General features: G+C 39.9%; 1 protein-coding gene across 1 annotated transcript in view; it reads right to left on the minus strand.

Annotated features, from left to right (window-relative positions):
- lipca (lipase, hepatic a) overlaps positions 1–22,174 on the minus strand; it is an 87,924-nt gene that overhangs the window by 17,782 nt on the left and 47,968 nt on the right. The window contains exons 2-4 of the mRNA XM_043677450.2: positions 13,927–14,102; positions 12,478–12,657; positions 1,927–2,044 (exon numbers count right to left, since the gene is read on the minus strand). Of these exons, the coding sequence (XP_043533385.2) occupies positions 1,927–2,044; positions 12,478–12,657; positions 13,927–14,102 (474 nt within the window). The remainder of the gene's footprint in view (positions 1–1,926; positions 2,045–12,477; positions 12,658–13,926; positions 14,103–22,174) is intronic.

Consider the following 22,174-nt stretch of genomic DNA (forward strand, 5'->3'; position numbering starts at 1 on the left):
AAATGCATAAGATTATTTCTGAGTTTGATGAATTGTACATTTCTGAAGCATCATAACCTGTCTTTTCTCTTTCCAGGTCCTAGCTGACCGGCTGAGGGTTTCCAGCACTTTCCACACTCATTTCAGTTTCCCAACAAAGGCACTTTTTCTATCATTTTTATATTAGGCCATTCTCCATAATAACACATATTAACTGTCATGATTCGGAGATGCCGGTATTGGACTGGGGTGTACAAAGTTAAAAATCACACAACACCAGGTTATAGTCCAACAGGTTTAATTGGAAGCACACTAGCTTTCGGAGCGACGCTCCTTCATCAGGCAATCACCTGATGAAGGAGCGTCGCCCCGAAAGCTAGTGTGCTTCCAATTAAACCTGCTGGACTATAACCTGGTGTTGTGTGATTTTTAACATATTAACTGGATGGTGTAATTCCCCATTCACCACTGTCAGGTTGGAATTAGGAAGAAACTCAGTTATTTACTCTATTCTATTGGTATGGGCTCCTCAAAGGAGGTTTAGGTAGTACACTAGCTTTTCTGATGAAGGGTTTTGCCCAAAATGCCGATTCTCCTGCTCCTCAGATGCTGGCTGACCTGTGCTTTTCCAGTACCACACTCCTACTCTGATCTCCAGCATCTGCAGTCCTCATTTTCTCCTAGTACACTAGCTTTGTCTGTTTATGGTTGTTTTATGAATTTGATACAATGCTTACTGCTAACCCCAGTGGATATTTTCAACTCATCAGAAGGCTTGTATCCTCATCATCCTTTTCCCATGACTGTGAGGTGGAAAGTTGATTTGTATTCTCAAACTGTAGAAAATTGCAGAATGGTCTGATTAAGGTCTTTAAAATGTTAAAACAAATCAACTGGGAGATATGAGAAATGATTTCCTGAGAGGTGATAAAATTTGAGCTACAGGCCATCTAAGAGGGATATCAGGAAATTTTAGCAGAAATTTGGAATTGTCTTCCCCAAAAGACTATGGATGCTGGAAATATTGGAGCTTTCAACACGCAGCCAACTGATCTTTGTCAGTTAAGGTACAAAGGGATGTGGCACTGAGCCAGGAAATTGAATTGAGTTATAGATCCACCATGATTAAAAGGCAGAAATGGCTCAAGGAGTTAAATGACTTACTTCTATTTAAACATTCCTATTGTTGCAAAGGACACAATTTTCTCTTCCTATTCACAGTCCCTCCTTGCTCTCTCTGCCTCACAGTGTCTGTAATCTCTTCTAGCCCTACAACACTCCATGACATCTTCACTCTCATTCTGACTTGTTGTGCATTTCCAGTCATAATTATGCCATCATTGGTGGGTTTAATTGGAAGCACACACCAGAACTGGTCCCAAGTTCTGGAATTCCCTCTAAAATACCTATCTGTCTCTCTACCTCTATTAAGAGGCTTTTTAAAACTATTTCTTTAACCAAGCTTTGAGCCATCTGTCCCTGTGTGGATCAGTTTCATGCTTATTTTAAAATGTTCCAGTGAAATCTTTGCCTTGAGACTTTTTATATGCTAAATATAAGTTGTTATAAAGAGATGATGACATATGTTTAATCACATCCTGTCATGTTTAATTTAGAATGAAACAATCCCATGAAAATCAGATGTCAACATAAAAGCTGCCCACTATTCATTAAGTTTACTGAGAGAACACACTTAAATTGTTGTCAATTATCTGATTTGTTCTGGCCATATTGCTTTGAGCTAGAGATCGTATAAAAATAGCAAGTTGATTCTCAACCATACCAAACGATAGAAATTAGAATGAGACAAATACTTTTGCTGGTCAACTTTGATTTTGTTCTTTAAGCCATTATTAAGAATGTGCTCCATTCTAGGAGAACTTTACAGAAATCTTGGATAGTATTTCCAAGTTTATTATGTTCTTTATACCATTTTTTCAACATTACCTGTTATTCTTCCAATTTTGTTCGGCCCAGTGACATAATTTCCAGCAAATCCTGAAACATGAGCTCCAAGACTGTATCCAATCAGATGCACCTTTCCTTTTGGAAAGCCAAAGAATTCCTGAGAATGTGAAAGATTCACACTTACGTTAGGAGTACTGGCAATCTTCAAATGCCAAATGGAAAATTCCTGCAGGATTAAAATTAATGATTGCATTGCCACCAGGAACCAAAAGATAGGGACTTGAGATGTGAGTTTATTGTGTGTTATGTCAAATAATATAATTGCTGTCAACCAAATAAATGAAATAGTCAAATGATAAAATTAACACCATTAACTGAAACAGATGATCTGCTATTTTATCTTAGTGGTCTTGTGGGAACAGTGCATAAGTTGGTTACCATGTTTCCTGACATTATAACAATGACTACACTTCACAAGTACATTAGCTGTTAAACAATCTGAGATGTCCAGAGGTTGTGAGTGGTGGTCTATAAATACAATTCACACCATATAATGTTAGGAGTTTGTGTTCAATAAATACATCATGAAAATATATACAAATTAGACTAAAATGTTTACAGTGAAATTAAAATATTTTATGCAATAACATTTTTATTTAGTACAAGTTACACTCAGGTGCAGTATATAAAATAAATCTTGCAGTCAGTGTAACAGCAGTGCTGAGGATTTTTTGCCACTGTAGTACTCTATAACAATGGATAAAATTCCAGAGAATTTGAAAGTGCGGGAATAATGCAGTGTTCATTTTCTTGTCTATATAAAGTGAAATTCAGCAGTAGTTCAAAGACAGTCTAACAATCTGGACTAATCGGTTTCAAGGGGAGGTTTTTCACTGTGAAATTTATATCATGTATTTGACCCAAATTCCTATTGAATTTCAGGAAGTTTTATCGAAAGAGATACCAAACAGCAATGAATCCATTTCCAATAAACTCTGAGGAACAGGCAGAGCTTACCTGCCAACAATGATAAATGTGGATCCTGCAGTAACCTACTGAGAGGCCAGCTATATAATTCAGTACACATCAGAGCTCTGTATACTCATCCCCTAGTTACTGAGTCGGGTGGTACAGAACGTCTGAGTCATCTCTTGTCCTGAGTTGAGCTTTAACCTCACTTTATCACCTATTCTCTGCATCTCTATAAATCACGTGATCCATTGCTTACATTCCCCCACTAAGGTCTCCAAATCTTATATCCACAATTCTAATTCCACAGTTAGTGCTCCAACACTTCATTGTTGAGATCACAATTGCATCTTTAATAACTCCCATTAAAACAGGAGCAGGAGTAAGTATTTCGGCTCCTCGAGCTGGCTGAGTAATTGAACAGACTCCTAACAATCTGTGGCCCTAACTCCACTTCCCTACCTGCTCCCAACAATTCTTAAGTTACTCAGAGCTCTGCTGTACACATCCTGTCCCATCAAACTTCATTTGGCTACAATCTCTCCTTGTCCAAATTGTCATCTTTCTGAAATTCCTCCATGACTACTTCACATCTATATCTGCAACCTTTTCCAGCTCTCTCTCTGTCTGAGAGAATGTATGCTGTTCTCTTATTTCTGTTCTCTTGTGCATTCTGTTTCCACCGCTGCACCATCAGCCACAAAATCTTCTGCCATCTCAATCTGCTCTCTTTTAACTCTTTCACTTGGATTTCTTTGGACTCTAGCTTTCAATGCTCCTTCAAAAACTTTCAGAACCAAACCTGCAGATGGCTGTCCTAATGGGAGTTCAGTTGGTTAGCATCCATTTCTTTTCTCTGACTGTTCTTAGCACACTGCCATCCTACAATGGCTATTTTATTTGTCTTTTGATTGACTGTATTTGAAAATTGCTCAATAAGCAAGAAACATGTTATACTGGAATCTTTTTTTTGTATTTAGTGATACAGGACAAGAATTCTGAATGATAGAAAAAAATGAGAATGATTTGGGGAGATAACTTCATTAAGTTGGTAATAGTTCCAGGATGTACCAGAAGGTGGCACAACCATCTATCTTAGATTGGTACGACAAGGTCACCACTTTCTCCAGCGAAACAGAACAATTTAACAAAAGTATTGAAAATGTCAGTGCAATATTTGTAGTTCTATTGTTTTATCCCAACTCTGGGCATTTATTGATGTTAAATGTACAATCACAGTAGTTTCTGAATACACTTGTCCAATAAATTGATGAATGATAAGAAGGTTACCTCAGATCTTGATCGCAATGGGGCAGTGGGCTGAAGATTGGCAGATGGAGTTTAATTTAGTAAAATGTGAGGTGCTGCATTTTGGGAAAGCAATTCTTAGCAGGACTTATACACTTAATGGTAAGGTCCTAGGGAGTGGGGTTGAACGAAGAGCCCTTGGAGTGCAGATTCATAACTCCTTGAAAGTGGAGTCGCAGATAGGTAGGATAGTGAAGAAGGCATTTGGTATGCTTTCCTTTATTGGTCAGAGTATTGAGTACAGGAGTTGGGAGGTCATGTGGTGGCTGTACAGGACATTGGTCAGGCCACTTTCAGAATATTGTGTGCAATTCTGATCTCCTTCCTATCGGAAGAATGTTGTGAAACTTGAAAGGGTTCAGAGAAAATTTACAAGGATGTTGCCAGAGTTGGAGGATTTGAATTATACGGAGAGGCTGAATAGACTGGGCTGTTTTCCCTGGAGTGTCAGAGGCTGAGGGATGACCTTATAGAGGTTTACAAAATCATGAGGTGTATGAGCCTTTTCCCTGGGGTGGGTGAGTACAGAACTAGAAGGCATAGGTTCAGGGTGAGAAGGGAAACATATTAAAGGGACCTAAGGGGCAATATTTTCACGCAGAGGGTGGTATGTGTATGAAATGAGCTGCCAAAGGATGTGGTGGAGGCTGGTATAATTACAGCATTTAAAAGGCATCTGGATGGATATATGAATAGGAAGGATTTTGAGGAATATAGGCCAGGTGCTGGCAAATAGGACTAGATTAAGTTAGAATATCTGGGCGGTATGGATGAGTTGGACCGAAGGGTCAGTTTCCGTGCTGTACATCTCTATGACTATTTATAGTAAGAATGCATTGCAAGGTTTAGTAGGTAGAAATGTGTCTTGGGGTAGAGAAGCAAAACAGATGCCATCAAAGTTTCACCTGCACATCCACCAATGCCATTTATTGTATCTGTTGCTCTCGATGCAGTCTCCTCTACATTGGGGAGACTGGACGCCTTCTCACAGAGCGCTTTAGGGAATATCTCCGGGACACCCGCACCAATCAACCAAACCGCCCTGTGCCCAACATTTCAACTCCCCCTCCCACTCTGTCAAGGTCCTGGGCCTCCTCCACCGCCGCTCCCTCTCCACACGATGCGTGGAGGAAGAACACCTCATCTTCCGCCTCAGAACACTTCAACTCCAACTAGACTTCACCAGTTTCCTCATTTCCTCTCCCTCCACTTTACCCCAGTTCCAACCTTCCAAGTCAGCACCATCCTCATGATCTGTCCGACCTGCCAATCTTCCTTCCCATCTATCCACCTCCACTCTCCTCTCTGACCTATCACCTTCATCCCCACCCACATCCACCCAGTGTACTCTTTGCTACCTTCCCCCACCCTCCTCTCTGACCTGTCACCTCCATCCCCACCCCCATTCACCTATTGTACTCTTTGCTACCTTCTCCCCAGCCCCACCCCCACCCCCTCCCATTTATCTCTCCACCCTGGAGGCTCCCTGCCTTCATTCCTGATGAAGGGCTTTTGCCCAAAACATCGATTTTCCTGATCCTCAGATGCTGCCTGACCTGCTGTGCTTTTCCAGCACCACTCTAATCTAGACTCTGATTTCCAGCATTTGCAGACCTCACTTTTGCCCATCTATTCTATGCAGATATTTAGTCCTATTAAGGTAATTAAATTCAAAATAGGCTGGACACATAATGGGTAAATTCCCAGCACCTGCAGACTTTTGTATGTTAGCATGTATTGACTTCAGAAATGATAGAATACATTAAGATACTTAAAATCATACATTTTAAGTTAGAAAAGGCTAATGCACAGCATCGTAATATTTAACCATTTGTCTTATAACTGTTTTCAGTTTTGTGACGTAACTATTCTTATTAAAATATCTGTGATGTGCAAACTCTCTAATTACAGCTTTACATTTCCTTCAATCATGATTTACAGGGTTTCTGTATATTGTCCTAAAATAAAAGCCTGTGTACTATATCCAGAGCCATTTTGGAGAATGTGGTTAAAGGAAAACCCCTCTCCAACATTTGAACATACATTCAAACACAGGAATTAGAAGCAGGAGTAGATCCCTTGGCCCCTCAAGTCTGCTCCAACATTCAGTAAGACCATAGATGATCCAATTACTCCACGTCCCTCCTAACCACTTTTTGCTCTTGCTTTTCAAGAATCTAACGGATATAATGCTGGATAACATGTCATGGTCTTGTGCAGAAGGTGGCATTGTCACTGGAATTTAAGTTTAGATTAGATTAGATTACATTACAGTGTGGAAACAGGCCCTTCGGCCCCACAAGTCCACACCGACCTGCCGAAGCACAACCCACCCATACCCCTACATTTACCCCTTCACCTCACACTACGGGCAATTTAGCATGGCCAATTTGCCTAACCTGCACATTTTTTGGATTGTGGGAGGAAACCGGAGCACCTGGAGAAACCCACGCAGACACGGGGAGAATGTGCAAACTCCACACAGTCAGTCGCCTGAGGCGGGAATTGAACCCGGGTCTCTGGCGCTGTGAGACAACAGTGCTAACCACTGTGCCACCGTGCCGCCCACTAGAAATGTTGTGGCATTTAAATGACTAAAACAGAGTCGTAGCTTTATATGCATATAACATATAATGCAGCATTCAAGATGGCAGCAGAGTAGCAGCACAGTCCGAGGACTCTTGTCCAGAGCTCATCTGCTCCGCTTGCTTTTACTTTTTTTCTTCCTTCACTGTTTTCTTACTTTAATCTACTTACCTTCTGTGGAGAGTGAGTTTATGCAACACAGCGGAGATCAGCGCAGAAGAGGGTCAACTCAGCACATGGGAGATCACGCCAGAACAAGGAGAGAAGCCCCAAGATGTGGTGACCAGGTTGCCCAGCAACTGTGGCAGCGATGACAGCAGACAGCCCCAGGACTCCAGGAGAGCAGGCCCAAGTGGAGGACATCAAACCCTTGTAGGGAGTATCAGCTTAGCATGGCTAGAAAGTTTGTTGAACTTTCAACTTAATTTCTTTATTTTCAACTTTACACGAAGAGAACCTGTAAGGTTTAACTTTTAACTTTGTTTATTTTCCTACTTTGTATGTAAGATTTTGTCCCTAGGAACCTTTGTACCTAAGGTGGTACTGGGAAAGGCCACATTGTAGACTTTTCACTGCACACGTGTACTTTTTACGTGACAATAAAATCTAATTCTAATTCCAATTCTAGAAAAGCAAAGGGTTTACTCTGTCAATTCGGGTGATATTGGAAATGTCATAATAATGGAACCTCAAGACATGACACATGGAATGTGGAACATGGCTTTCTAACACATATTGATCTTCACTGCTGAGTTCTAATTTCAGCCTGATCAATCGGTCAGTGGTTTCTATCTTGGTTGGGTTCTATTGTGGTGTACCTCAGAGAAACTGGTGCAATGTGACACTGTTGGAAACCAGGCAAGTTATCCTTCTGGTCTCTGACCCATAGCTCATAATCATAGAGCTGATTAGGGTGCAAACAGACTCTTTGATCCAACTCAACCATGCTGACCACGTATCCTGGATAAATCTAGTCCCATTTGCCACCGTTTAGCCCATATCCCTCAAAACCCATCCTATTCATATACCCATCCAGATGCCTTTGAAATGCTGTAATTGTACCAGCCTCCCCCACTTCCTCTGGCAGCTCATTCCATACAAGCACCACCCTCTGTGTGAAAAAACTGTCCCTTAGGTCCCTTTTAAATCTTTCCCCATTTACCTTAAACCTATGCAGTCTAGTTTTGGACTCCACTACCCCAGGCAAAAGACCGTTGCTATTCAACTTATCCATATCCCTCATGATTTTATAAACCTTTACAAGGCCACTCCTCAGCCTGTGATGCTCCAGGGAATACAGCCCCAGTCTATTCAGCCTCTCCCTATAGCTAAAGCCCTCTAAGCCTGGCAATATCCTTGTAAATCTTTTCTGAACCCTTTCAGGTTTCACACCATCTTTCATCTAGCAGGGAGACCAGAATTGCATGCAGTATTCCAATAGTGGCCTAACCAATGTCCTGTACAGCCTGCCTTGACTGATTGACTCAGTTCTTTTTCCAACTGCACCAGTCTCAGACTGATCTTTTTCCTTACTATGTCCCTGGGTCTCCTGACCACACCTTACTGATCTAAATCCTCCTGAACAGCTCTAGCAAATCTCCCCAACAGTGTAATAGTCCCCTTCCAATTCAGGTGCAATTTGTCCTCCTTATGCAGAAGGATATTCTTACTTTTACCCCAGAAGATAGTTCAATGATCCAACAATGTGAATCTTTCTCCCCTGTAGCCACACAGTCATCTGTTCTATCCTCCTATTCCTAATTGCACTAAGGGCATGGTTGGAAACATGGGGCTGGGATTTCATAGCAATTACAGAGATGTGGCTGAGGGATGGACAGGATTATCAGCTCAATGTTCCAGGTTATAGGTTCGATAGGAAGGATAGAAAGGAGATGCAAGAGAGAAGAGGATGTGGTGTTTTTGATTAGGGATAATATTAGGGCTGTACTTAGGGACTATATTTCTAGGAATGCATTCAGGGAAGTGGTACAAGGAGTAATCAAGATATTACTACCCTTGAAGATCTCCTTTTTAAATTCCACTCTAATTTCCTTTATTCACTCCTCAGAACCACATCTTTTTCTCTTGTTATGTCATTAGTTTCAGTGTGTACAATGACCCCCTGCTGGTTGGTTTTCCCTTTGAGAATATTCTGCACCCTCTCCGCAATATCCTTGATCCTGGCACCAGGGAGCAACATGCCATTCTGGTGTCTCGTTGTCAGCTGCAGACAAATCTGTCTATGTCGCTGACCAGAGATCCCCCTATCACAATTGATGGCTTGGAGCTTGATGTACCCCTCGTTGCATTAGAGTCAGTCTGTGTACCAGAAACCTGGCTGTCAGTGCTACATTCCCCCAAGAGTCCATCACCCCCTACATTTTGCAAAACAGCATACCTGTCTTAAATGGGGATAGCTATGGGAGACTCCTTCACTACCTGCCTACCTCTTCAACTTTTCCTGGAGGTACCCACCTGACTGCATTTGCGGATTTTCTACCTTCCTATAATTGCTATCCATCACACCCCCTAACTCCTGTAAATTCCTCATTGCCTCTAACTGCTGCTGCAACCAATCCATGTGATCCAATAGGATTCACAACCAAACACACTTCCCGCAGACATAATCATCAGTAACATGGAAACTCTCCCACATTCGACAGGAAGAGTACGTCACTCTAATAAACGCCACCTTTGCATCTTAACAATCTACAGACCCAGAGAATAGCAATCTTACTGCTGTAGAAACACTGCTCCAAGATCACTTCAAACCTATGCTTTATATTTTTAAGGTTTAATTAAGAGACCGATCTCTATAAAACATCTAATAAAAAACATTCTATTCACTATTGTCAATTTATAAAACAAAACAGTAAGGTTATATATATATATAAAAGCCACTAAGCTGCTCCCCCATACAGGTTTCTCCAAAGTTAGCTGTGAAATTTAGTGTTTCTTTATTTTTCTTATTACGAACTCCAATGTTGACAGATATTTGAAACTAAATAGCAGAGGCATTCAGCTGTGAGGGTTCACTGCCGCGTTAGACAGCTGTGCAGATTTACTGCTCCATTTTTTGTACTTCCCACATGATCCCTGTTTTCTCTCTCTTTCTCCTTTTTTCAAAGTGCCATATCTCCTTTTTTAAAATACCATTGTTTTGATCTCTTTTTTCCAAAGTTCCAAAACAATTCAGCAGCTTAGAAAACAGTAATTACTGCTCCAAGAATTTGAGAAAACCAGCTCCAACACTGAAAAATTCCTCAATATAGGAATAGCTCTTACAGCCATAACTTTTCCTGTCTCTCGTTTCCCCTCCCCCCGAGACGTCCTGGAATATTGAAACTAAAAGGGAATGACGTAACTTACAACTTTAAACCAAGTCATGAAAGAAAGGCAGAGGTCCTTTCAAGGTATTTTAAAGATTTGTTCCCACAGCCCAGCTACATTGAAATTTGTTTTCCTACCTGATCCTTCACAAAGGAAATTTATCAATACTGGGAGAATGTCCCTTAGCAAAGGTTCATGTAGGCATGTGTTTACATTAATTTGGGAATTAATTCCATCCTTGATTCTACTCTGCTTTTTGATAAGACCGTGGTTGATCTGATGTGGTAGCTTTAACTCACTGCAAACCCATGACCCCTAGACTACCTTATAAATATTCAATGACTCTGCCTCCATCACACTTGGGGGTGGGGAGAAATGTTCCACAGACTCATGACCCTCAGAGTAGACAATTCTGCTCAACCCCATCTTACCTGCAAGAAAATTTGTTTTAACTTGTGTTTCCTAATTCTAATCTCAAAAGGAAACCTGTTTTAAGCATTCAGCTTGTCAAATCCTCTGTCAGATCAATTGCTGTGGTTTGGTTCTTTATAATTGCTTCATATATTTTATTTTGGTTCTTGGTCTTGCAGTATACATTTGTCCACAATTCACTTCACAATGGGAGAGGCTTGCATCAGGCTGAGATGAAGTCTATCGCTTCTCTCACTGGACAATGCCGTCAGAAATGGTCCTAATGTGAGGACATCCCAGAGCACTTTATAGTATGACAATGCTGTCACTTTAAAAAAAAGGTTGTTTTGTCCTGGGTTTTTTGGAAGAGAGATTGTAAAGACCGAGGTGCCGAAGCGACTACGAGCAATGAACTAAGTCAACAATTCGAGGAGACCTTTAGGCTTTTTTTTTAAGAACAGTTGTCGCAATGGAAGAGGACTGACCAGTTCTCTCAAATTAGGCTTTCTAGTATTTTTAGCTGTTAATGGTCAGAAGCTGTTTGGGTCCCAGAAGGGTTGGAGCTTCAATAAAAGGATTCCTAGCTGCTACATTCTCTGAAATCTCTCGATGTTGTTTCTTCCTGGATTGGAGAACTGCCTGTAAAAAGCTGTGTCTGAATTTACCTTTTTGCCAATGGGAGTGTTTATAAAACAGTTAATTAGTAATAGGTTCTCTATCTGTTATTAGGTCAGATTTTCCAATAGTTAAGTTATTCTAAATTCCTCCTACCTCTGTTTATATTTTAACTATAGTGTTTAAATAAATTGCATTTTGCTTAGCGTCGAGTAGTTTGACCAGTCACATCATATCTGGATCACACACTTCACATCTACCTTTAAAATAAGATAGGTTAGGGTCTGGGTTACCGTTTTAAAATATTTTTGTGGGGGGGGGGGGGGGGGGGGGGCGGGGTGCGGTTCTGGTCTAGTCAATAGCAACAGCCAAGGAAACAACAAAGTTACAGTCTCTTGTACAATGTAGAAAATATAGAGAAATGGAGGGAAAGGAATAAAAAAAGCTGGGATGGAAAGGTCCAAAGACAATAAGGAAAAGCTGAGGTTACACTTCACAGTCAGAAAAGGAATAAAATAAAACAAAGCATAAGGTTCAAAAAGAAATTGGAAAAAGGGTTTACACAAAATAATAATATAATATTAAAGGAAATGCATGAAAGATGAAATTTATTGAAAGGCTTTTAAGAAGGCCGAGAGAAGGAGGATCATTGAGAAGGACAAGGCAGACAAACAATTCAAGAGCATTAGAAAACGTTCACTTCTCTTTAAAGGTATGTGAGATTTTTCAAATCTCATAAATCAGCCTGTTTTATCAATTCATTGGTCTCTGTATTAGTGAATATATTTAAATAATTTGTATTGACTCGATATTTGAATCTCACTAGAAACCCCTTGGCCTGTAGATTCATTAACATTGCAAGTCAATACTCCCCTTAATCCTTCATTGATTGTTTAAGAGCCCCTGCTGATATTGGTTACAGTCAGGGTGATATTGGTGCCTTTGAACTGATAAGGAACATGAAATTGAAAAAGTTCACAATAACCAGTAATAGGATTCAGTAACCTGACTGAGCCTGAGCATATATCACTGAGAATCTTTCCTTCTCCAGCCTGTGAAAATCTAAGTCATTCTGGGAATTGGTGGCTGCTTTTTGTTTGTCTTTAGTTGGACAATATTTAATGTATTGAATTTAGGAAAATAGGACACAGGAGCAAGAGTGGGCCATTCTAGATCATGACTGATTATCTATCTCAGCACTATATTTCTACACCATCCTCAAATCCTTTGATGTTGTTAATAATTAAATATCTATCCATTTGTTCTGTTTCTCACAAGTGGATCAGCCATGCAAAAATGCTGTTATGTATTTCCTTAAATTAATACCTCAGTGGCAAAATCTACTAGAAGACCTTAGTTTTGTAGATTTACCTCCAACCAGTCCAATAAATCTGCAATCTCATGACCAACAATCCGTGTGTTCTTTACTGCTACTGGATAATGTTGATGTGCTAGTGTCAACCAATCAACCACAATCACATTAATGTCCTTTAGTCTGGCTTTCAGTGCAGCCGCCATCTTCCAGATCCAATTTTCATACATTCCGTCAACCTGCAAGATTTAGAACATAAAGAAAAATGTGTAACTTCCTTCATAAATTGGTGTATTAATTATATCACATGCTCAAAACCTTAACTTATCTTTGTTGTTTGCAGATTTTTTAAATTTGTTCATGGGTGTTGCTGGCTGGACCAACCTTTATTCCCTATTTTTAATTGCCCTTGAGAAAGTGGAGCTGAGCTTCCTTCCTGAGCAGCTGCACTCTTTGGGGCATAGATATGCCCTCAGTGATGTTAGGAATATTGACCCAAGAATACTCAGGATGGTGTATGACTTGAAGAAAAACCTGGAGGTGATTCTGTTTCCATGCATCATATCCTTTAATGTCTGCAAGTAACAGGACTCTGTTTAGTAATATTTGTTAATCCCGTCTATGCAAATACACCACATTATGAGCCCGACTAACAATCCTAAACTGGTTGGGTAATTATTCACATACTCAGGTTTATTTAGCAAATGCTGTCCAATCTCAGAATGTTAACTAAAATTGGACACTGTATTTTGGGCTTTGACAGCAAGGGTTGGTTAGGTATGGTCAGTACCTTGCCTGGGACTGCCAACAGCCAAAGGGGCTTGCTGTTTGATACAATCTGCTTGTCTTTTGGACATACGGCCTACATGCCTGGCATCACACTGGCACTGAAATTCATATACCATATTTTGTGTCTGTGACAGACAGAGCACTTTGATTGCAGCATCCTGTTAATGTCAGACCATACTCACATTGCTACGGCCTAATAGTGGCACAGAATAACTAGCTTCCCAATTGCTAAAACCTTTGAGATATGTTACTGTTCCAGGGTAGTGTAACATGGACTGAGTAGTTTTCAGGACCAAAATTCTTTGGCCCTTTTGTGAGGTTGCATGATATATAAGAGAAATTATCTGTTTAGGGTAGTCCAGTATTTCTTGTAAATTGTCTTGAGGAGTGTAAAATGAAAATTTTGGCAAAATGTGTCTTTTTTCCAGTAATATTTAAATGATAGGTTAATGTTTATTTAGTGGTCAGAACATAAATTGGTGGCCACTTCTGGTGTGAAGATTTCAGATCCTTGTGCGTTCTAGGGCCTGCTCTTTCTGAGTTAAGCTTTTAGTTTAATCCAAATTTGTGCTGAATTCTGTTTATTTCAATTTGCGCTTTCACCTCATTGCTACCAAGCAATCTTCTTTGATCTGTGACTCATACAGCCCATAGACAAACTTATTACTAGACATCAAGAAACTTTATTCCATAGCTATGTATAAAAGAAGTAGGAGTACCGTCCATCCATGAATAATCATCACTAAAGGGTGGGAAGTGTTTAAGCTGCAGCTTTCCAACATCATAGCCTGACGAGAGGTGAAGCAGCAGGTCTCCTTGTTAAGCAAATGCCCCTTGAAGAAGCAAAATTTGACAGGTGCTGCGTGTGTTGTTCTTCTGTCAACGAAGGTTCTTTCTGTTATGAATGAAACAACACTAGGGTCATTCTAGATTCATCTCGCAGAAGAGCTTGGAGCAGGCGTAGGTAATTAAACCAGTCAAGCCTGCTATGTGGTATGTTCATGGCTGATCTCATCTCAACTCTACCTCCAGGCTGCTCCCCATAATCCTTTAACACATTACAAATTAAAATTCTGTCCCTCTCCTCCTCAAATTCATTCACTGTCCAAACACCCATTGCATGCTGAGGTAATGAATTCCACAGATTCACAATCCTTTGAGAAGTAGTTCATCCTCATCTATTTTAAATCTGCCATCCCTTATCCTAAAGCTATGACTTTTCATTATAGATTGCTCCACAGAGGGAAACACCTTCTCCATGTCTACTTTGTCAACCTCCTTTAGCATCTAATATACCTCGATTAGATCTCCTCTCACTCTTTTAAACCCAAGTGAGTATAGGCCTAAATTGCTCAATCTCTCTTCATAAGTCATGCCTTTCAACTCTGGAATAATATAGGTTACAATATCCCAAATTCAGCAATATTACAACTCGGGGTGATTGGGTTACTCAAAGCATGACGCTTTAAGCTAGTAACTAGATCTTGAGCTAAACATTGCAATCAATATTAATATATGGAACATTACAAAAGTGTTTGTTTTTGGATTTGAGCCACTGTAGCTGTTCAAACTTAAATGGAGGAGTTAGCTCTCCTCTGTACAATGTCTTTGGATGGTTACAACAAAATTTTATATTATTTTTAGCATCACGTTATTTTAGCATCATTTCTAATAAACATGTAGTTACCCAATGTCTATTGTATCAGCAAGGGCCCAATTAGCGCTTTCTCTTGAGTGAAAAAAGGCCAATTTTATTATCTACTAATGCAGGTAAAACTACAAAAATGCAGCATCAAACATCAAGCCTGGATACAAAGATAAAAAGATAGCGTCCAAACGGAAGATAAGTAAAACATACAGTTTACAATCCTCAGGATGTCCTTGAGGTTCAAGATTTTAACCTGAGATATCAATTGTTTAACTGGTGGCTTTGTTTATCAGCAGTTCTGAATATTATGATTATCCTTTTATGTTCTCAGTGTTCTGACAATTCCTTTTAATCAATACTGTCACTGGACACTTTGCCTTTTTGAAAGGCCAACAGAGCACTTCCTGCACCTTCTGCTGGCTATAAAGTTTTTTCTCCTGCTCTGCCAAAAGCAATTCCCTGAAATATAAGCTGGTTTTGAAGGAGTTTATTATTTCCAAGCTTTATAATTATACTGAGGTCTTTCATCTCCGATATATGAAACTTCTCAGAAAGGTACAAATCAAAATAGGAGATAAGAAATTTTTCCACACCTGACTGGGTAGGCTATTTCAATGTCTTTTGATAAAAATTAATTTCAGTTCAAACAATTTTGATTCTGTGATATTATTGTCATGAAAGCTCGGCTAACCTGTGTGGTCAGCTATTTGCCGTGGCCATTTTAAGTCAGTGTATTTTCCTTGTTAAAACTATTTCAGTCATGAACGTCCCAGGTATTAAAATCAGATGATGAGATTCAAAAATCAGTAGTCCACATTTTATCACTGCTGTAACATCCCAGTGTTAATACTAAGGATAATTGTTTCAGCTGATTGGGGTAAATTGGTGTTACTGTTACCTTTAGTTTTTCATTCTATTTTTCTAATTTCCCTTTCCTGTCTTTTTAATTCAATCTCCCTTACTTTACCATTTCTGCCATTTTAATTTCTTCATTTTCTCCTCAAGCTCAAGCTGCTCTAACCATAACAGAATATTACCAGACTCAAGGTGAGTCAATTCCTAGAATCCTGGTCTGCCCCTGATTTTCTACTAAACCCAACTGCTGTGCTAGTCACTTTGTTCCTCAAATTGTTTCTTCTTTCCTGGATCTATCAGGTAATGCTACTTCCAGGTTACCTGCCAATTTGATCAGTCCGGGTTTTGGAAGTTCACTTAAGACTAGCAAGGACAATTTTGCCACCTGCAGGAAATTCTTTGCAATTTGCGAGGCTATTTTTTATTTGTCAGAAAGAACCTGGCGTTTTCCTTACCTGTATTACTTACTAATCCCACAAACAAATTCTCGTTGTCTCAGTTTTAATATGTCTCAGACAAGAGCTCCAACCTTTGTTATTCCTCAATGGGATAGTGTGCTGGAAATCAAGTCCTAATATTCTTGGAGTTAGGCTGTAAGTTTGATTGCTGAGCTGGTGGATTTGTTCTCCGACGTTTTGTCACCATGCTCGGTAACATCATCAGTGAGCCTCTGATGCAGCATTGGTGTTCTGTCCTGCTTGCTATTTATGTGTCTTGGTTTGTCTTGGTGTCACAACAAACCAAGACACATAAATAGGAAGGGGAACAGATAACCAATGCTTCACCAGAGGTTCACTGATGATGTTACCTAGCATTGTGATTTAACATTTGAGAACAAATCCATCAGCTCAGCAAACAAACTTACAACCTGATCCACAACCCGAGCTATAAATCTTTTCCAAAATCTCAAAACACCTACAGGCACAATACACTCAAATTAGCCTGAAAATGGGAAACCAACACCATCTGATTGAGCACCACCTGCCAGCAACTGTACTTTCTACACTAATGTCTCAGGAAATAGTTATTACCATGATATGTCAAATACAAACCACCTCTCAATACACCACACGTGGGGAGAACAGCAGAACAGAATGGTCACAAAACCTACCACAACAAACCAAGACACAGAAATAGCAAACAGGACAGAACATCGCTGATGACGTTATCTTGCATGTTACCTAGCATGGTGATGAAACATCTGAGAATAAACCCACCACCAGCTCAGTGAGCAAACTTACTACCTGATCCACAACCTGAGCTACAAAACTTCTCCAAAATCTCATTCTTGGGGTTGTTGCAGACAGTAAAACCATTATCAAAGTATACTGACAGGCTATTTTTTTTAGAAGGGGGTGGTTTGCATGTGTAATGAACCTCCAGAGGAAGTGGTGCATGCGGGCACAGTTACAACATTTAAAAGACACTTAGATAAATACATGAATAGGAAAGGTTTGAAGAGAAATGGGCCAGGAAGAGGCAAGGTAGGAGTAGTTCAGTTTGGGATTAAGTTTGGCATGGACTAGTTGGACTCAAGTGTCTGTTTCCATGATATATGAAGAGAAAGTGAGGTCTGCAGATGCTGGAGATCAGAGCTGAAAATGTGTTGCGGAGCGTTTTAGAGAACACCTCTGGGACACCCGGACCAACCAACCCAACCACCCTGTGGCTCAACACTTCAACTCCCCCTCCCACTCCACCAAGGATATGCAGGTCTTTGGACTCCTCCATCGCCAGACAACAACAACACGACGGTTGGAGGAAGAGCGCCTCATCTTCTGCCTAGGAACCCTCCAACCACAAGGGATGAACTCGGATTTCACCAGTTTCCTAATTTCCCCTCCCCCCACCTTGTCTCAGTCAAATCCATCGAACTCAGCACCGCCTTCCTATCCTGCAATCTTCTTCCTGACCTCTCCGCCCCCACCCCAGTCTGACCTATCACCCTCACCTTGACCTCTTTCCACCTATCGCATTTCCGACGCCCCTCCCCCAAGTCCTTCCTCCCTACCTTTTATCTTAGCCTGCTGGACAAACTTTCCTCATTCCTGAAGAAGGGCTTATGCCCGAAATGTCGATTCTCCTGTTCCCGAATGCTGCCTGACCTGCTGCGCTTTTCCAGCAACACATTTTCATCCATGATATATGACTCTATATTAGAAAGAATACAATGGCCCCACCCACCTGTTTGATAGATTCAGCTTAACAGAAAATGTGGACCAGGTTTCGGTACATAACAAAACTGTTTAGATTATGGACTTTAACCACAGATAAACCAGCATGAACTGCTGACGTTTAACTCTACTAGCTAGAACTCTAGCCTCCTTCTAACCCCACCCTACCTTTATATATACATAGATATAGACAAACAAAAGAACATTGGTCTTAGATATGAAGAGAAAAGAATGATAGAGAAACAGTTCAGGGACCAGGGAGCGAGACTGTGTGTGTGTGTGTGTGTGAGAGAGATGCCATTCCCCTTCCAGAGATCTGAAGGCTTCTTACTGCATTGTTCACGTGCACAAACCATTCAACTACTAGGAGCCAGAGAATTGTTATCAGGCAAATAACATTTGGCATCTACAACTAGTCACAATTCCATAAACCGATCAGCAACCTATTGCCGGCCGAATCATGCCTCGCTGCTGTGCCATCTTCTCTTATACCTTCTCCCACTGCTTTCAAAGCAACACAACTTCCAATGGGTTTCAGTAACTTATTACCAAAAGTACAGCAAGTCCTTTATTGTAATAGTTTGTTTTCCAAAATCAGTCTATAATCAAAAATAATGTAAAATGAAAACTTACTTTTTTATTGTCTTAAATGTTACCATTATACCTTTAAAAATGAATTTATAATTAAATATTAATATTCCTTCCTGAAAAATAGGGACACTGGAACAGGAGTAGGCCCTGAATCATTTGTGAGCCAGTTTTGCCATTTTACGTCATAGCTGTTCATCCATTTCATCAAAATCACTTTCTGTGCTATCATCATATTCCTTGATGCCATTGGTGTACAGACATCCATTGATTTCTGGCTTGAACATACTCCAAGGCCTCTGTTTAAAATCTAAATTTTGATTTTGTTTGGTCTGAGGACCTGTGATTAGACGTTGAACACAGACCTCCGGCCATTTTAATATAATGCCTTAAATGATTTAGTTCCCAGGAAGCATTGTGGCCCTTTAAATTCTTCTAAGGTTTGAGAGAAGCATAGTAAAAGAAAGGTTTGTATTCAGAGTCATAGAGTCATAGAGATGTACAATATGGAAACAGACCCTCAGTCCAACTTGCCCATACTGACCAGATATCCCACCCCAATATAGTCCCATCTGCCAGCACCCCTGCCCATATCCCTCCAAACCCTTCCTATTCATATACCCATTTGGATGCCTTTTGAATGTTGTAATTGTACCAGCCTCCTCTGGCAGCTCATTCCGTACACGTACCACCCTCTGGGTGAAAATGTTGCCTCTTAGGTCTCTTTTATATCTTTCTCCTCTCGCTCTAAACCTATGAAAATATGGAACGCTTCACGAATTTAACCCAAAGTTTCTTCAGGCAAGCCTTAAAAAGAATGCTGGGATTTAAAAGTGATTTAAAGACACTGAGGTGCTAAGTGAGTACTTGGCATCTGCCTTTAGCAAGGCAGAAGGTGCTGCCAAAGTCATTGCGAGAGATTTGCAAAAGGAAGCTTGCAAATGTTAAACCCTTGTTCCTGAGAAGGAGAAGCCCAGCAGCACCAAGCTCTTGAGGATCAATAGTGGGGAAGATTGGGAAACAACGATTTAGCGCAAAATTAATAGTCACTTGGACAAATGCACTTCATTTAAGGAAAACCAGCATGAACGTGTTAAAGGCAAAATGTTTTTAAATGACTTGATTCAGCAATTTGATGGAATAACAGAGATTTGACATGGGTAATGCAGTTGTTACATTGTATACAGAGTTTTAAAACAGGTTTGATAAGATGCTGGAGGAGAAAGTGAGGTCTGCAGATGCTGGAGATATCAGATTCATCTGTAAGGTTAAATCCCACAGCATAAGACAGACAGTGGCTGCTCGCAGATGGCAGAGTAACTGGAAACAGAGGGCGATGACGTAAGATGCTTGACAAAAGAGCCAATGTTGACAATGAGGAAAAGCTGTTTTATGCAAAAAAATCAATAAGTTGATCAGGTACGGGATGTAATATCTTACAGTCTACTAGATGCGGTTTCAATCAAGACTTTCAAAAGGAAATTGGGCAGCTATCTGAAGTGAAAAAATGACCAAGACCAAGGAGAAAATATGCCAGCTGAATTGCTCTTGCATAGACCCAGACAGATATAATGGGCTGAATGGCCTCCTTCTGTCTGTTACCATTCATTCTGTGGCTCAATGATTCACCTATCCAGAATGCTGGTCATGTGTTGATGTTACAAGGGAATTAATTTCATGGCATCTGTTCATGCAGTGGATCTGACACAGCAACTCACTGATAGCACTGGGTTTGTGCCCAAAGCTTGGTGCCGATCAATCTTTGGATTGATAATCCAATATTTGTTGTAGGCAAATTCTGATTAATTACTTTGCAATTAAATAAGTGAAGCCATTGCATACGCGTAGGCAAACACAAATAATTTTCAAAAACACTTAGGTGATGGCAATTATAGAAATGCAAGCAAACAGCTATCAAACTAATCGAAAGCATCTGAAATCTTTGCTTAAAAATAAGTTATTACCACACCATGTCCTTGATCCAGATGTCAAATTACCCAGGACATGGTAACCATCAAAATAACCTTGGACATTGTCCTTGTGGAAAGCCATTGTAGCACTGAGAACGTCAAATATTACTTTACATGTTTTATTTATTTTTGTATACTTCATGCCAAGGTCAAATGTTTAAGCTTGTAATATTTTCACTATATACTTGTTCCACTAATTCATAATACGTTTAAACTGAGTTCAGCTCATATCAAACAATGATAATATAAAATGGACATTTTTTGGAGCAATATTACTGAAATATTCCACTGAAGGTCTTTAATTCTATCAGCATTAGCACAACCAAGTGAGAAGATATGAATTTGTTTCTCTTTGTTCAACTATTTAATTGGTCACAACAAAGGTTTCAGTTCGTTCTTGCACAAGGCGATACCTTCCTCCAATTAAAAATACAGCCGTTGTCATGTGCGACAGAGAATCAATCAACAACGTACTTTGAGTCATCGAGAAAGCAAATTTATTAACTATCAGACCTGAGGAAAGTATCAATAAAGTGACATCTGGAGTCACTTCAGCACATATAGACACACGGACAGAAAAACAGACACGGACACACAGAGACAGAGGCAGACATATAGACATAAACATACGCAGATAGATGCACATGCATACACATGTGTACAGACATACACACTAACACACACATTATGATAATTTAGAGAGATCTTAACATAAATAGCAAAAAGAAAAATGCAAGTCAACTTTGTTTTTTCCCAGCAATAAACTTTACAAAGCTTCGATACCAGTGAAACATCACTCCTATATGCACTTTTTAACTTCTTACCTCATTGGCAAGGTTCCAAACATTCCATATCAGTGACTTATTATACATTTATCAGATGTGATTTTCTCTGTCACTCTCTCTCTCCTTGAGATACATACACACTGGCTACTTCACTTTTTATTTCTAACTGAACTTTAAGGAAACTGAAAGCACTAAAACAATTCTAAGACATCTTTCCTGCTCTGAAAGCTTGGACTGCCATAAATTAACTTACTCTGCTGGAGGTATGAAACTAATCTTCCTAAATGAAACGCAATTGTTTCCCCACAATTGTGTCCACCATAAATGTTCAACTTTGGAAGCATTTCATCAATTAACTCCTAATGTAATTTAATTAGTCATTTAGATCAAGCTACCTGCTTTCTTGGAAATGGTGTTTAAACGAACTGCTCAAAAATTACGAATTTCTTATGGCAGAGGCGACTGTGTAGCGGTACTGTACTTTAGGGAATAAAACTTCCATCTTTACCGGGTCTGGCCTACATGTGACTCCAGACCAACAGTACTGTGACTCTGAACTGACCTCTGAAATGATCAAACAAAGGCTCTCCATTCAAAGGCAACTATGGCTCTGCAACCAATGCTGGCCCAGCCTGTGATGTTATACCCCATGAATAAATAAAATCAAATCATCTTCACTAAACCCCCAAAAGAACCCTTTAATTCTCTTCTGAAATCCAAATTCCCAAATTGCATTAACATATTGTAAACCTTTATTAGATCACACAGGTAGACATGCCATGTACATATGCACAATGTGGAAGCAGGAAAGATGTTCAATACAAAGGAAGATAAAAGAATATACTGTTTAGAGTAATTTTATTTTTGACGTGCAAGCTTTTAACCTGACGCTGATATTGACAGCTTCTTGGATACTATCAGTCATAGCGAACATTGTAGTTCTTGAA

This window comes from Chiloscyllium plagiosum, unplaced genomic scaffold (assembly GCF_037043375.1).
Source record: "Chiloscyllium plagiosum isolate Xiang-an unplaced genomic scaffold, Cpla_swu_hap1 HiC_scaffold_39, whole genome shotgun sequence".
In the NCBI taxonomy this organism is placed as follows: Eukaryota; Metazoa; Chordata; class Chondrichthyes; order Orectolobiformes; family Hemiscylliidae; genus Chiloscyllium; species Chiloscyllium plagiosum.